Source organism: Neurospora tetraspora (assembly GCF_033439725.1).
Source record: "Neurospora tetraspora strain CBS 560.94 chromosome Unknown B0H65scaffold_5, whole genome shotgun sequence".
In the NCBI taxonomy this organism is placed as follows: Eukaryota; Fungi; Ascomycota; class Sordariomycetes; order Sordariales; family Sordariaceae; genus Neurospora; species Neurospora tetraspora.
This window is the reverse complement of record NW_026944387.1, coordinates 3,410,207-3,422,480: the sequence shown is the minus strand read 5'-3', so window position 1 is coordinate 3,422,480 and position 12,274 is coordinate 3,410,207. Positions and strand designations below refer to the sequence as shown.

Here is a 12,274-nt window from a genome sequence, read left to right as displayed (position 1 = left end):
CGCGTACTCACCGTGCTGACCGCAACTGGAAATGGTCATCACTCACCATGAGGTCTTGCCTCGGTCGTCTCACTCCGGGGCCCGCCTCAACCTGTGCAGTTATTCTGGACTTGCCATGGCATCAGTGACGACAAAGTTTGATCCACAAAGAGCCCGCGGTTTTGGAGGAAGACTCATGGGTACAAGACCGTGAAGGCGTCAACGACAAACAACTGGGCTTTCCCATCTTCAGAAGAGCGTGCGGGTCGATGCCAGGTAGTTGCTATGGACTGACTTCCACTTCCCTTTGATACTACATCTCATCGTTGAGGAGTCCGGCCACGCACGCCTTCTCCTTGCTGTGGTGAACCAGCCGCGCAAGTTCAGATGGAAGTGGTCCACGGCAATCTCCCCATCTTGTGACCGACGTGCTTGCACTTCCGTCCCGAGCTCTGTCCACTTCTCCCTCTTCTTCGCCTGTGTCACCGTAGGCAAACTCGAGGGCTCACCGTCACCAACTTCCTGTATCACGGAACCGCAGGGTAGCGCTCAACCGCTGCCATCAGGTCGTGATCACCACAATATCATTCAACCCTTCCACCGTTCTCAGCACGAGTCCAATTCGATCAAGTTGTCAACCTTCTACTTCCACATCTGATGCAGGTACGCACTGGTTGACGTCTGATTGCGCGCTGATCAGCCCTCGTCAAGATGCATACTTAAACTCCCCCATCCCCCAAGCAGATTTCGCTTTTTTCTCTCTCTCCCATCAACAACCTTTTATTTACTTCTGCCATCATCACTGCATATCTCATCAACTCATTGTCAACATCTTTTTGCTACATACCTAATGTCTTTCCTTCTTTTCCTTTTTCTTCTTGCTTGATGGCTTGTGCCGTCTTTGCTGTTTTCAAAACAGCGGCAGTCAACTTCTGCCTTGGATCATCCCTGTGCTATGTATGGCACGACATCATTTTTGCTCTTCGAAGCAAAATAACGGCAGAGTCAACTTCTGCCTCACCGATACATCCCCGAAATCAACTGGTTTCAGCATCTTCTCGACAACGAGACTCTTTCGACGAGATGACGCCCATCTCGAACTCACCCATGGTCGAAAAATGACCAACGACATCTCGTCCCACTCGAGGTAAATACTATGCTACCCTATCAATAATCTGTCTTCCCCAAACCAAACTGACGTTTTTCTCTTCTCAGAAATCATCCCTGATACCAACATGCACGAGCCAGCTCACTTCTTGGTGCACCGGCGCTTCGACAAGTCGAATTCGACCGAGCCCATCTTCTGGTTGAACAACTGGCATTCAGAGAAAATTTCAAGGGTCAGGCAAATGTTGGAGGATGACGGACCACTGTCATCGGTTCTCGTAAGTCATACTTTGCCTCACACCCTGCCGCTCTGGTGTCGACAATCACAAATCCCCCCTCGGCCCACAACGACTTCACCGGGCAGCGTCAGGACCTCCCCAAGGCGTGAGCATTCGCTGACACTCTGGTCTATTATCAGTCCCACTACTTTGAGAACAAACATGGCGAACACCGGGGAATACTATCGCGTCACCCTGTACGATGGTTCTGGCAACGCTCAATTTGGCCTGATCTTGGCTCGCTATCCCCATTCCCCGCATCCGCAGCTGCAAGAGGCATCAACCTAGGTAAGCCACCACCCATCAGCTCCAGGTTGTCATCGACCATCCTTCCGCCCACCACTTGTCTGATCATTTTTCTTGTTGCCAGATCTCATCGGACGGGGCACAGATCGTTATGGGTCTACTCACACCAGCACCCGAGGCCGAGCTGGACTTAGGTTCCAGATGATGGGTGAAACCCTAGCACCCCCAACTCCAATCCTTGACCGTCTTGAGGGCAAAGATGCGGAGGAAAAGCATGCAGAGGCAACAAAAAAGGTCGTTGACGAGATCTTGGAGTTCGATGCGGGTCTCTGGAGCGACCTCTCCGACCTCTCCGACCTAGAGGGCAACAAAATCTCGCCTTGCCAAACCGGAACAGCTGGCTGGACGCGAGGAACTTCGACAGGAACGCTGCGTTGTCTCCGCCGCCTGAGGAGTGGAACTCTTTTCGATCAAATCACCAACCGCTCCCCATATCAACAACAACGGCCAGAACGGGCGCCAGGCCTGCCCCGAAGATTTCATCGGGCAACTGGTGAGACCGGGTGTCACTCCGAGAACTGCTCGGAGCATTCTTGCTCGGAGTCATATTGTCCTCGATGGCTATTGCCATCGCCATCAGAACTTGTCATCTTGTCGACCGTACTACTCGGCGACATCAAAATGGGGGGCCACCACGTTTGCTCCGATAACTGCGAGCAGCATAAGATTTGTATCGGAGATAGATGCGGGTGCCGTCGGCAGGATCGCCGGCCAACGGCCTGCTACGCATGCAGGCTGGCAAAGACCGCGTGCCGACCAGCAGTGGGCGGAGGGGGAATGTGTGAGCGTTGTCTCAAGAAGGGCAGCCTTCACCACTGTAACAGACGCGGTGGTGAGGGCAACCAAGATGAGGGTGTGCCGGCCGGCCCTCCAGAAGGGCAATATCAGGTGGACTTCCGCCCCGATGCCGACCAGCACCAGCTCCAGATCCAGATCCAGTTCCAGCTCCGGTTCCCGCTCCGGCCCCAGCTGCAGGTTACTCTTGCCCAAGTTTCAACTCTTCACTGTCCTAGACCTCTGTTCTCCTTTTGAGACCACAACCCTATTTCAAACCAGGCTGCTCGTGCAACAAATCTCCCCTAGGGTCTCTGTCCTCTCTCCCTCCCTCCGAGACTCTCGGAAGCAACCAGAACAGTTTCCACTTCACCCGACCTCATCCTCCTCGGGCAAAGTGCGAGAAACCACCACTTACGCTGGTCTTCGGTCCTTCGATTCCCTGAGACGAACTCTCTCTCTCTTTTCCTCTCACCTAAATATGGAGGATATGGAGACCGAGGGAAGGGTAGGGGAATCCCATGCCGAAGATGCGCGAGCAATGGGAGCAGGAGTCACAAACTTCAACCAAACCGCCATCTCATCAAGAACAAGGCGTCAGCCCAATTAATATCCGACAAAATGTCGACAATACAACAGCTCCAGCGGCCCTTGTCATCGTCCTCCTCCGGCCTGTCACGCGTGCAAGCTGGCTAAAACAGCATGTAGGCCTTCAAGAGACGCCAAGAATGCGGTCAACGAGATGATTCATCAAGACCCACGAAAAGATCCGAAGAATAGGGGTAATCGGGATGCACCGGCGCAAACGTCGTGCTTCGTGGCTATGGAGCCTATGGTGGACATGGCGGTTGGGTCAAACCCACTGTCCTCAACGAGTATGTTTTATTGACCGCTACCAACTTTTCAATGGCGTTGAGCAAGGCTAATTCGACCCTCAGCGAATCGAAGAGGCATGCCAGGCCAGAATGGCAATCCTCGATCGAGACCTAGCGGGCAACAAAATTTCGCAAGCCGCACACGACTTGGATCGTACCGACGTCGATAAGTTCCGCGTCCTCATGGAAAAGTCGAATCCCCAGGCTGTTAAAGGAGCTGTTAGCGAAGCGAAAAATCTTCAAGACACGAAGAGGAAGTTAGAAGCTGCATACGCATCTGAGCTTGAGATACCGTCTCTCGTCGACCGTGCGAGGTACGCTGGATTGCTTGACGGCGATCCGGTTGCTAATGCACTTGGTCAAACTGACTGAATTTGTTATATTTCCCTCCATGGATCCTGAACGGCTTGTCTTGGTAAGGTTCATTGGTCGGTTGAGTATGTTGGCGAACTCGCAAAGGTTGGTAACTCCCGCGGGTTTCCCCAAACTTATGTAACGTGTCCTAGTATGAAATTCCAGTGCATAGGGCACAACACCTTGAACATCTGCCACATCATGGCACATGTGTACTATTGGGGAGTCCGAAAGTTTTATAAAGGCCATGAACAATACCGTGAGGGGTCTATCAAGGTGACGGACACGCCTCTTCTCCTGGCCTTCCTTTCGAGGGTGCTGTTTCTCCTCCCTTCCCTTGGGCATCTCCCGAGCCTTTCCCAGACGCAAAAAGAGCTACCGCAAATACCACAGCAACAGGCACAACAACAGCAACAGCCAGAAGCTCGCTTCGAACCATTCCAACCTTCAGGCTTGGACTTCCCAACACGGGTCCTTTCGTCTTCCCTCCCCCTCCTCCTCTCGCCCAGCAGCAACACGTTGAGGCCGAGGCGCCTCAAGATGGCGGTGGTTTTGAATTGCCTCCGCCTGCGCTTGCTATTTTCCTTCCGTCCCCTCCCGCAGAGCCAGACGATGCTCTATTCCCTCCTGCCCCTCCCGCACAGCAGCAACCGGCCGTGGCCGAGCCGCCTCTAGATAGCGGTGATTTGGAACCTGTACCTCCACTTGCGCTGGAGCCTCAGCCGCAGCCCCAAGTGCCTCATGGACATCACGAGGCATAGATTTTTATGGGCCTCCTCATACCAAGACCGGAGGCCGTAGCCGAACCGCCCCAGAATGCTTGGCAGTTTCTTTTCCCTATGCTTACAGAGACCACCCAACCCGTCGCACCGGGTGGCTGTTATGTCGACAGCGACGTCTACACCACTCGTTACTCCCGCGACAAATGGTCCAAGATTCCCAGCAACATGTTGAAGACTACCACTGGATTCCTCGCCAAAACCGTTTCAACTACCTGCCCTTTTATGCTTCCCCCGAGGAGAAAATGTGGCAGGAAGCCACACGCATGTGGCAAGAGGAGGCCACCAAGAAACCTGCGGGAAAACAGGTTGGCTTGGGTCGCCGAGAGTACCAATTCTCACCAATCCCATTTCAATCATCCATATTCCACAATCACAATGGGTTACCTCGAGCTGGCCCGTGCCGGCCAAAGGGAAGCTTCCCTTTGGGTTGCTCGCTTTGACCTTCTTCGCGAACATCTCGGAGACGAAGAGTTCAACAGTCGGTCAATTGCTGCGAAGAAAAGGCAGTGGGTTGACTTCGACGCACGTATCGTGCTAGGGAGCAGCGAGAAAGGGGTCTCGCCCGTCTCGCCGAGATGAAGCGTCTGGCGGAAGAACGGGCTAAGGACACCGGAAAGGAGAGAAGGGCAAGGCTTCAGGCAAATCTGGAGTCGCGATACCACGCTGGGCTGCTTCAGGACAAGGCGCATATTGGAACGTGTCAGGGACATGGCGGCGATGTCGAAGAGTATTGACGAGCAGATCGTGAGGTTCAGAAAGATGGTGACGCAAAGGCTGTCCCGGAGCAGACATGGACCATTACGAGATTCATTGGCCGAGATCCACCCCACACCATTGGCACTTTTAAGGGTCAAAAGAAAATGAGAGAGACGGGGAATACTCCCCAAAGGCGCACCAACAAGCTGGGATAGACGACACGGAAGCCGAAGAGAAGGCCAAAGAGGATACAGATTGGTTGTTCTTACACCTGGGGGATACCGAACATCAACTACCCTTCATCGAGCGGGAGTTGAAGAGCCTCAAGCAGTGGAAGGACGGTGATGACAAAAAACCCCCAACTCCGGTCCTTGACCGTCTATACTTCTGTTTGCAAGAATCAGACAAAGAGATAACCCTCAAGTGTTTCGTACAGGCCTTCCTATGGACTGCGCAACGTAACGAGCTTGCGCACCCTGTTGGCAGAGTCTCTACACCCACAGTATACACACACACGGTCTACAAGACCACGGGTTATACTCGGACGGTTTATACACCCACACCGTCTACATACCTACGGCCACTGTCCACATACATTGATCCGTTGCCTTCTCAGAGGATCCGTTCCCACGTCTATGATACGTCCCATCGGCCAATCTTGACAATTCCCAACCGTCAACTATCATCAAGATGTCGTTCTTCAACTGGTCCGACACTACCTCCAACACCTCCTCCAACACTTCCTCAGCTTCCTCGAGTTCCCCACAAGAACCAACCACCGCAACCACGGCATCAACGACATGGGACCCTACATTCTGCAATTTTGAGGCAACAGAGGTTCTGTGCGAATATCGAAAGATTCTCCACGAGCTTGACCCAATCCTCATCGACCTGAAGAGAGATGATAATACTCTACCTGTTTTCAGAAACAGCAACAGAAGAACACGAAAAGAACCGGTGGAGGGGCGTGAAGGAAAATACGACGACGAACACGAGAGGAGGAGGAGGAGGAAGATGGGATACACGAGGGAACTTTTTTTTCTTCTTTTTTCCCATAGTGAGCTTTCCATTTCCGAGGAAATAGTGGAAGGAATAATCTCCAGGAAAAAACAACTGCGATCACTGCTTGACTCTGGAGCGTGTTTTATCTAGCTTATAGGAACTAGTGATGGAACTGGTATTGAAATAGCGAAGAGAAATATTCGTTCTCCTTCATTGACATATTCCAGTGCCAAAGAAATGAATGTGCCTTGGAAGAAATGAAGTGATCTAGAGATTTTCACACCACCTACCTGTCCACCAACATGTGGCTCCATTGTAACGTTTCCGCTAGGTTCCATAATGTTATTACTGTTATCACTCACTGTATGGCTTTGCTGAGTGCCTGACTGTGTTGGTAAGTAGATTGGTTTGAGACCGAGACGGAGATACGGCTGTGTCTTCTTCTGCTTCCGTTACCCGTGCTATGGCCGAATATACACAGATTACATACTTTGTCATCTGTAGAAGGGCGGTTCGGTGTATTTGGAATGAAGAAGGACACTGACAAGAAGGACTCTGAAAAGTGTAATCATGAACAGGCATAGAAGCAAAGCATACGTACGTGCCCCTGTTGATTGAAGCGAGTTCTTGTTTGAAAACTGTCTTTGGAACCGGTGATGCCTGAGTGAGCAGGATAGTGTGATATACCCTACACTATACTCCTTGCCCATACGCCTGCTTTCTGCCTTTCTGCCTTCTGCCCCTTCCTCCGCCCTTCCTTCCCTTCCTTTCCTTCCTTTCCCTCCTTTCCTTCCTATCCCTTCTTTGCATTCCCTTTTTGTTCCTAGAGCCATTTTCACAAAGACAGACACCAAACTTGGAACTCTCGAGCGATTTTACTCAGTGTCCACCTCCGCCGCCGCCGTACCCTCCATGCCCTCCTCCCGGTCCACGAATCCCCATTGGCCATTTCCGAGGATTCTGGAAGATGGGGAACTCGCTGGCGTTCTTGCGGGGGGTGTATTCCCAGTCTTGGATGTCGAGGTGCAGAGAGGGGACGGTGGATGGGTCGGTTAGGGTTTGGTCGTTCTGTTTTTGGGGGGTGGGGGGTGTTAGTTTCGTGGCGTGAGGATGGTTTGGAGGTGGGTGGTGGTGGAGGGGGGAGGTGGGAGGTGGGTGGTAGGAGTTTGAAAATTGGTGACTTGGGGAGAGGGGGGGAGGGTCGATAAAAAGGTGGGAAAAGGGGGAAGGGTGGTGATGGGGAGGGGAAGGGGGAGGCGGGATGGGAAGAGAATAATTTGAAAGAACATCGGGCCGGGCGGGGAATAGGGAAGATAGAAAGTAACCAAGGGAAAAAAAGAGAGAAAAAACTCACCGATCGAATCTCAACAGTCATATTCCCCCTCAAAAACGGAATGATCTTCTTAGGAGTCATATCCACGTGTCCCAACCCCCTCTTTGTCTTTTTCGCAGCAGCCATCATCTCCCTCCTCTGCTTCTGACCTCCACCACCACCACCACCACCACCGTTCGCCAGCCCAGAAGAGCGAGCAGGCCACCTCCCCTTTCTCTCAGGACCAACTATCTGGTTTCCTCCTCCCGTATCCAATTCCCTCCTCTGATTTTGAGACCCCTGCTGTTGTTGTACCCCATTCTTCTTGACAACATCATCAAGCGGTCTTCCCAGCGGCATACTAGCCTTCGCGATCCCCTCCATTGGCATACCCAAAAGGGACATGCGGCCCATGACTACCCCGTTGACGATCAAGGAGATGGTGCAAGGGAGAGGCACTTCGGAACGGTTGACTGAGAGCTCGGCGGTGTAGTAGTAGTTTTTGGTAGGGGGTTGGCCGTAGGATTGTCGTTTTTGATTCTGGGATTTGGAGCTGGGATTGGATCTGGCGGAGGAGAGGGACTTGGTGAGGGGGCGGGAATGGCGGAAGGTTATTTTGTTGTTTTCTTCTGTTTGTTCGGCGTCGTTGCTTGTGGTTTTGTCGTGATTGTCTTCCTTGGAGGTGGAGGGAGAGAGAGACCGCGACCGAGAACGGCGGAAGGTAATCTTGTTGTTCTCTTCAACCCCCTTTCCGCCATCAGTTTCGATGTCATCTTCCTCCTCCTCATCTAGCTCTTCCTCCAGATGATCCTCGTCAACATCCCGTCCAGAAACGCCGCCTGCCTGCCCTTGCTCATCCGCACTGCCATCGTCCTTAGACCCATACAACTTATTAACCGCCTTCCTCACCTGCGCCGCCAGTTTCTCCTTATCGGGCGTCTGCCAATCCGTGTTCAGCTCAGGGTAAGTATACCCGAACGTCCGGAGGTCCGCCACCGAGTTACTAGTGTGGAAGAAACCTCCCGCGTCCGAAGGTGGTGGGGCGGTGTTGCCGCTGCCGCTGCTGTTGGCGGGGAACTCGGCGTGGAAGGGCTTTAGCGGGGAGTCGGCCGTGAGGATGGTCCCCTTTTTGGTGCCGAGTTGGCCGCCAGAGGGGAAGGAGTAGTTGAAGGTTGTGTCGTGGTAGTAGATTGCTTGCCAGAGGGCGACAAGGCGGTCGGTGTTTGCGTGGTGAAGCATACTGGGAGGTAATGGATTCGTTAGCAAAGGGATTGTCAGTCGGTTGTTGTGGGAGGTACTTACAAGAGAGGGTCGAAAGCGGACCAATCGATGTTAGCCAAGGTGCCGCTGTTACATCCGGCGTTGTTGTGTACTGTATTGTGAGGACCTTCGAACCACATAGCTCCCCATCCTCCGGCGTCAGGTCTGACGAAGATATCGTACTAGGGGTGAGTAATGAGTTAGCAGAATGTTCCTTTAACTTTGGGGCCGTCGGTTGGATTTTCGTCCGCAACAGTAGGGGCCCATATCATGCGCTGTCCTCCCCAAAAGTCGCGGTTCCCGAGCCACTCCTTAACGAAACTGCCAGTTTCCGCCCTGACAGTTCCATGAAAACCGAGGACCACTCCAAGCAGTTGAATCCAACCCTTCGGCTAACCGCCGCCCCCGGCTCAACCAAACCAACCTTCACACAAAACAAAGAACAGAGAAAAAGGAAACTCACCACACCATCCCTCAGTTGGCTCCCCAACTCCTTCATCCCCTCCTCCGCCACCCACGGCTCACTCCACCTCCTAATCTCCGTCTTATTATCCGGCCCCTTCTCATCAAAAACACACCTCTCCGTCTGCGGATTTAACCTCATATTGTCCGGCGAAAATCCATACATCACACTCCCCTCCTGAAACCGATAACTATAAAGCGGATTCCTAACCTTCACCCCCGCCGCACCCGAGGGGGCGCCGCTGCCGCCGCCGGTACCGTTGCTGTTGGGTGGGGATAAGGAAGCTAAAGAGGAGTTGGGCGTGTTGCTGACTTTGATGGTGTCGTTCATCACGGCGTAGGGGAGGGATGGGTCCGAGGCCCAGTCCCAGAAGGGCAGGCGGAGCGTGCGGGCGGCGTCCGTGTAGGCGGGTTGGAGGGAGGGGGGGGTAGCGGGAGGCGATGGAGAGGGCGTGGGAGACTAGGGTTTGCTTTTTGGGAGGGGGAGGGTGTTAGTTGGGTGTTGAAACTGAAATGAGGAGGGTAGTGAGGGATGAGGTGGATAAGTGGTGGTGCGATCTCATGGGTGTAGGGGATGTAACCAGGTGATGGGTTGAAAAGTGAGGTATGGTATGGGGATGGGGTGATCAGAAGAGACAAGGGGCTAGTGTAGACTGTGGTTGGGGATGGGCGTACCTCGAAGAGAGCAACATATGGTCGATGCCATGGAACAAAGATGGTTTCCTGCGCGTTTTGTGACCAGTCAGTCAGTATCTGTGATATCCATCATGGTGGGAAGAAGTAATCTTATATGAGACAACACTTACACCATGAGGACAGTACCCAATTTCAGGCGCACCCTCAACTTGCTCAACTCCATTCCACACCCTGTGCGGTAATCCATGAATACCTTTCAACACAGAGTCAGCTTCATGGCAACTCCCAGACCATCACCAAAGAGCTGTCTGCTCCAGGGTACGTATCCTCGCTTACCTGCTAGACTGAAATACGATAGCTCCTCTGACTCGTCCATCGCTTGCATTTCCGACAAGGCCAAGATGTAGAGGTCCCTAAAGCAAACATGGTCAGTCAGCCAACCATTCAGCCATATTGGGGGATGAGTCAAAGAAGAATGCATGACCCCCACGAGAAAGTCACTTCTTCCTTACCATTGTGGTCCTCCCCTGGCGTAAAGATCATTGATGTTCCTCCTAATTGGCCTCTGTCCCGTGTTGGAATCGACACCCGTCTTGACGCCGACGACCGGAATCGGGGTTGTCTGAGCCGCGGCTAGCGAGGCAAAGCTGTTGATTAATAGGAGGAGCGAGAGAAGAGTGAATGTGACCATGGGTATGAGTCCTGATGTCGATGGTGTGAGGTCGAGGCGGCTCCTCTTCCCCCCCACCACCCTCCTTGTTCTCGTTGTTGCGACAGCCTCCATTGGGAAAGGGATCCCGGCGTGATACCGGGATGTGTGGAGAGGGATGGTTGGGCAATGTGTTCTAATTGCTTGCTTGTTGGTATCAGTTGAAAAGTGACAGACAGGTGTGTCTGGTATCGGCCGAAGGGTATTATTGCTTGGCTCTTGGAATTGTTTGTAGTTCACGTCTGCCGCCGGAAAAACCTAGAAGTTCTTTCTTTTTGCTCCTCGGGTACTCACTCGAAGGAAACGGATTTGCAAAAGGATTAAGTAGGACAGTGCAGCTAGTTTTAAAAGAGCATCAACGGGGATCCTTCTGCATATTTAATGGATGACGAATTGGCTTCCCATGGCCCTTTGAAGAGTCATGGGTGTGATAATAATAGCCACCGCAGCAAGTCCAGCAGGTACAAACAGAAGAGATGGAAGAACTGAAGAAGCACGGAAAGATAAACGAGGGTTCCAGAAGCGCAGTAGCTCCTTAGGTACCGGTGAATAGGACGATTGCTTGCTCAGGTACTTCGTTCCCCATTGAACTGATGACGACGAAAAAAAAAAGAAAAAAGGAACGACTGGAACCAAACCCAGCCCAGCCCAGCCTCTTTTCCGGGCGCGCGCGTGCAAGCGCTGTAACGATATGACCAAAACTTTTTGTGATCTCATCCTTCTAGAATAAGGACAGCCAAAAGACGAAAATGGGAGCATGAACACAGAGAGGCCACGCGCCAATGAGATGAGAGGAAAATGTCCGACATAAACACACAACCGCACCCAGCTCTGACGCATGGTTAGCGGTGAAGAGGCTTACAGGAGCACACATATTCTGTAACTCCGCAGCCGCAACTCGTATAAGTCCTCTTTATGTGTAGAGACAGAAAAGGGAGGGAAGAGATGAAGCGGCCAGATTGGAGACCATGGGCTGTCGAGAAGGGGAAGGAGACGAGAATAAGCGGTATGGTCAGTTACTCTTCGTATGTTGTGTTGCGCAGAAATGGACAACTCGGCAGACTCGGCTAGAAAATGTCTCATCGGGCGCTTGCAGTCGACAACAAGACGAGAGGATAGAAGGTGATGGGTGAAGAAACATGATCTGTGGTCTCGGTTGTGTGGGCGATGTTGTGTGAACAGCGCATTCGACGGCTACCACCACGAGGATTCCACACCGACCGGCGGGCGACAAGGAGGTAAAGAGTGTTATGCTCCTTCCCGTATGTGTGTCTCATTCATACAGCTCTGGGGCCACACGTTAGCATGAATCCAAAGCCAGAGTGCCGCCAGTGGTCTGCTGATGGTGGTGAGGGGTTCTTCTTCTAAGAACTTCCAGATGGAAACATGATGAATCGGTGTTTGTGCAAGTGCATGTACCAACCTCTGAAATGGGATTGCGGGTGGACGGATAGACGGAAGGATGATTGGTAGACAAACCCTTCGTCATCATGCTACTGACAGCAGCTAGCCGTTGGGTAACAAGGCTCGGGCTGCAAGGGGAATATCTGCCTCGTTCCATCTTGCGTCGTGCTTCTCCGCCCTTTGCCTGTAAAGGAGGGTAGGAATCCAGCATCCTTATAGTCTGGTACATTCACCGTGCGGCTCCCGCTCTGGTTGTACTGGCGGGTGATGTGTGTTTGTGGTGGTGATGCCCATAGCGACGGGTTCAAGCTTAACCCTTTTCTTACCCACCCTTCTCC

General features: G+C 52.6%; 5 protein-coding genes across 5 annotated transcripts; 3 read left to right on the top strand and 2 right to left on the bottom strand.

Moving 5' to 3' along the window:
* Positions 1-2,353: 2,353 nt before the first annotated feature.
* Positions 2,354-2,890, top strand: B0H65DRAFT_550243 (uncharacterized protein; the record flags this gene model as incomplete). The annotated part of the gene is made up of 3 exons (XM_062829716.1): positions 2,354-2,451; positions 2,495-2,676; positions 2,754-2,890. 3 exons carry the CDS (start codon positions 2,354-2,356, stop codon positions 2,888-2,890), a joined length of 417 nt encoding a protein of 138 aa, XP_062680861.1.
* B0H65DRAFT_590010 (uncharacterized protein) lies at positions 2,754-3,787 on the top strand. The gene is made up of 2 exons (XM_062831052.1): positions 2,754-3,319; positions 3,383-3,787. The coding sequence occupies exons 1-2, from the start codon at positions 3,236-3,238 to the stop codon at positions 3,689-3,691; spliced, it is 393 nt and encodes a 130-aa protein (XP_062680860.1). The 5' UTR covers positions 2,754-3,235; the 3' UTR covers positions 3,692-3,787.
* A 1,043-nt stretch (positions 3,788-4,830) lies between these two features.
* B0H65DRAFT_550241 (uncharacterized protein) lies at positions 4,831-5,189 on the top strand (the record flags this gene model as incomplete). The annotated part of the gene is made up of 2 exons (XM_062829715.1): positions 4,831-4,925; positions 4,994-5,189. 2 exons carry the CDS (start codon positions 4,831-4,833, stop codon positions 5,187-5,189), a joined length of 291 nt encoding a protein of 96 aa, XP_062680859.1.
* A 293-nt stretch (positions 5,190-5,482) lies between these two features.
* Positions 5,483-6,343, bottom strand: B0H65DRAFT_239279 (uncharacterized protein). Its single transcript, XM_062822294.1, has one exon. It carries the CDS (start codon positions 6,219-6,221, stop codon positions 5,718-5,720), a length of 504 nt encoding a protein of 167 aa, XP_062680858.1. The 5' UTR covers positions 6,222-6,343; the 3' UTR covers positions 5,483-5,717.
* A 689-nt stretch (positions 6,344-7,032) lies between these two features.
* On the bottom strand, positions 7,033-10,886 carry B0H65DRAFT_576876 (uncharacterized protein; the record flags this gene model as incomplete). The annotated part of the gene is made up of 8 exons (XM_062830673.1): positions 10,336-10,886; positions 10,160-10,236; positions 9,994-10,076; positions 9,863-9,910; positions 9,189-9,647; positions 8,768-8,907; positions 7,508-8,705; positions 7,033-7,221 (listed from the first exon to the last, which is right to left on the bottom strand). The coding sequence occupies exons 1-8, from the start codon at positions 10,605-10,607 to the stop codon at positions 7,033-7,035; spliced, it is 2,466 nt and encodes an 821-aa protein (XP_062680857.1). The 5' UTR covers positions 10,608-10,886.
* Positions 10,887-12,274: the final 1,388 nt, after the last annotated feature.

Coding starts and splice junctions, on each gene's coding strand:
- B0H65DRAFT_239279 (XM_062822294.1), bottom strand. CDS start 6,221: ATGGAAAGCTCACTATGGGAAAAAAGAAGAAAAAAAAGTTCCCTCGTG.
- B0H65DRAFT_590010 (XM_062831052.1), top strand. CDS start 3,236: ATGCACCGGCGCAAACGTCGTGCTTCGTGGCTATGGAGCCTATGGTGG. Junction 3,320..3,382: donor AAACCCACTGTCCTCAACGA/GTATGTTTTATT, acceptor TTCGACCCTCAG/CGAATCGAAGAGGCATGCCA.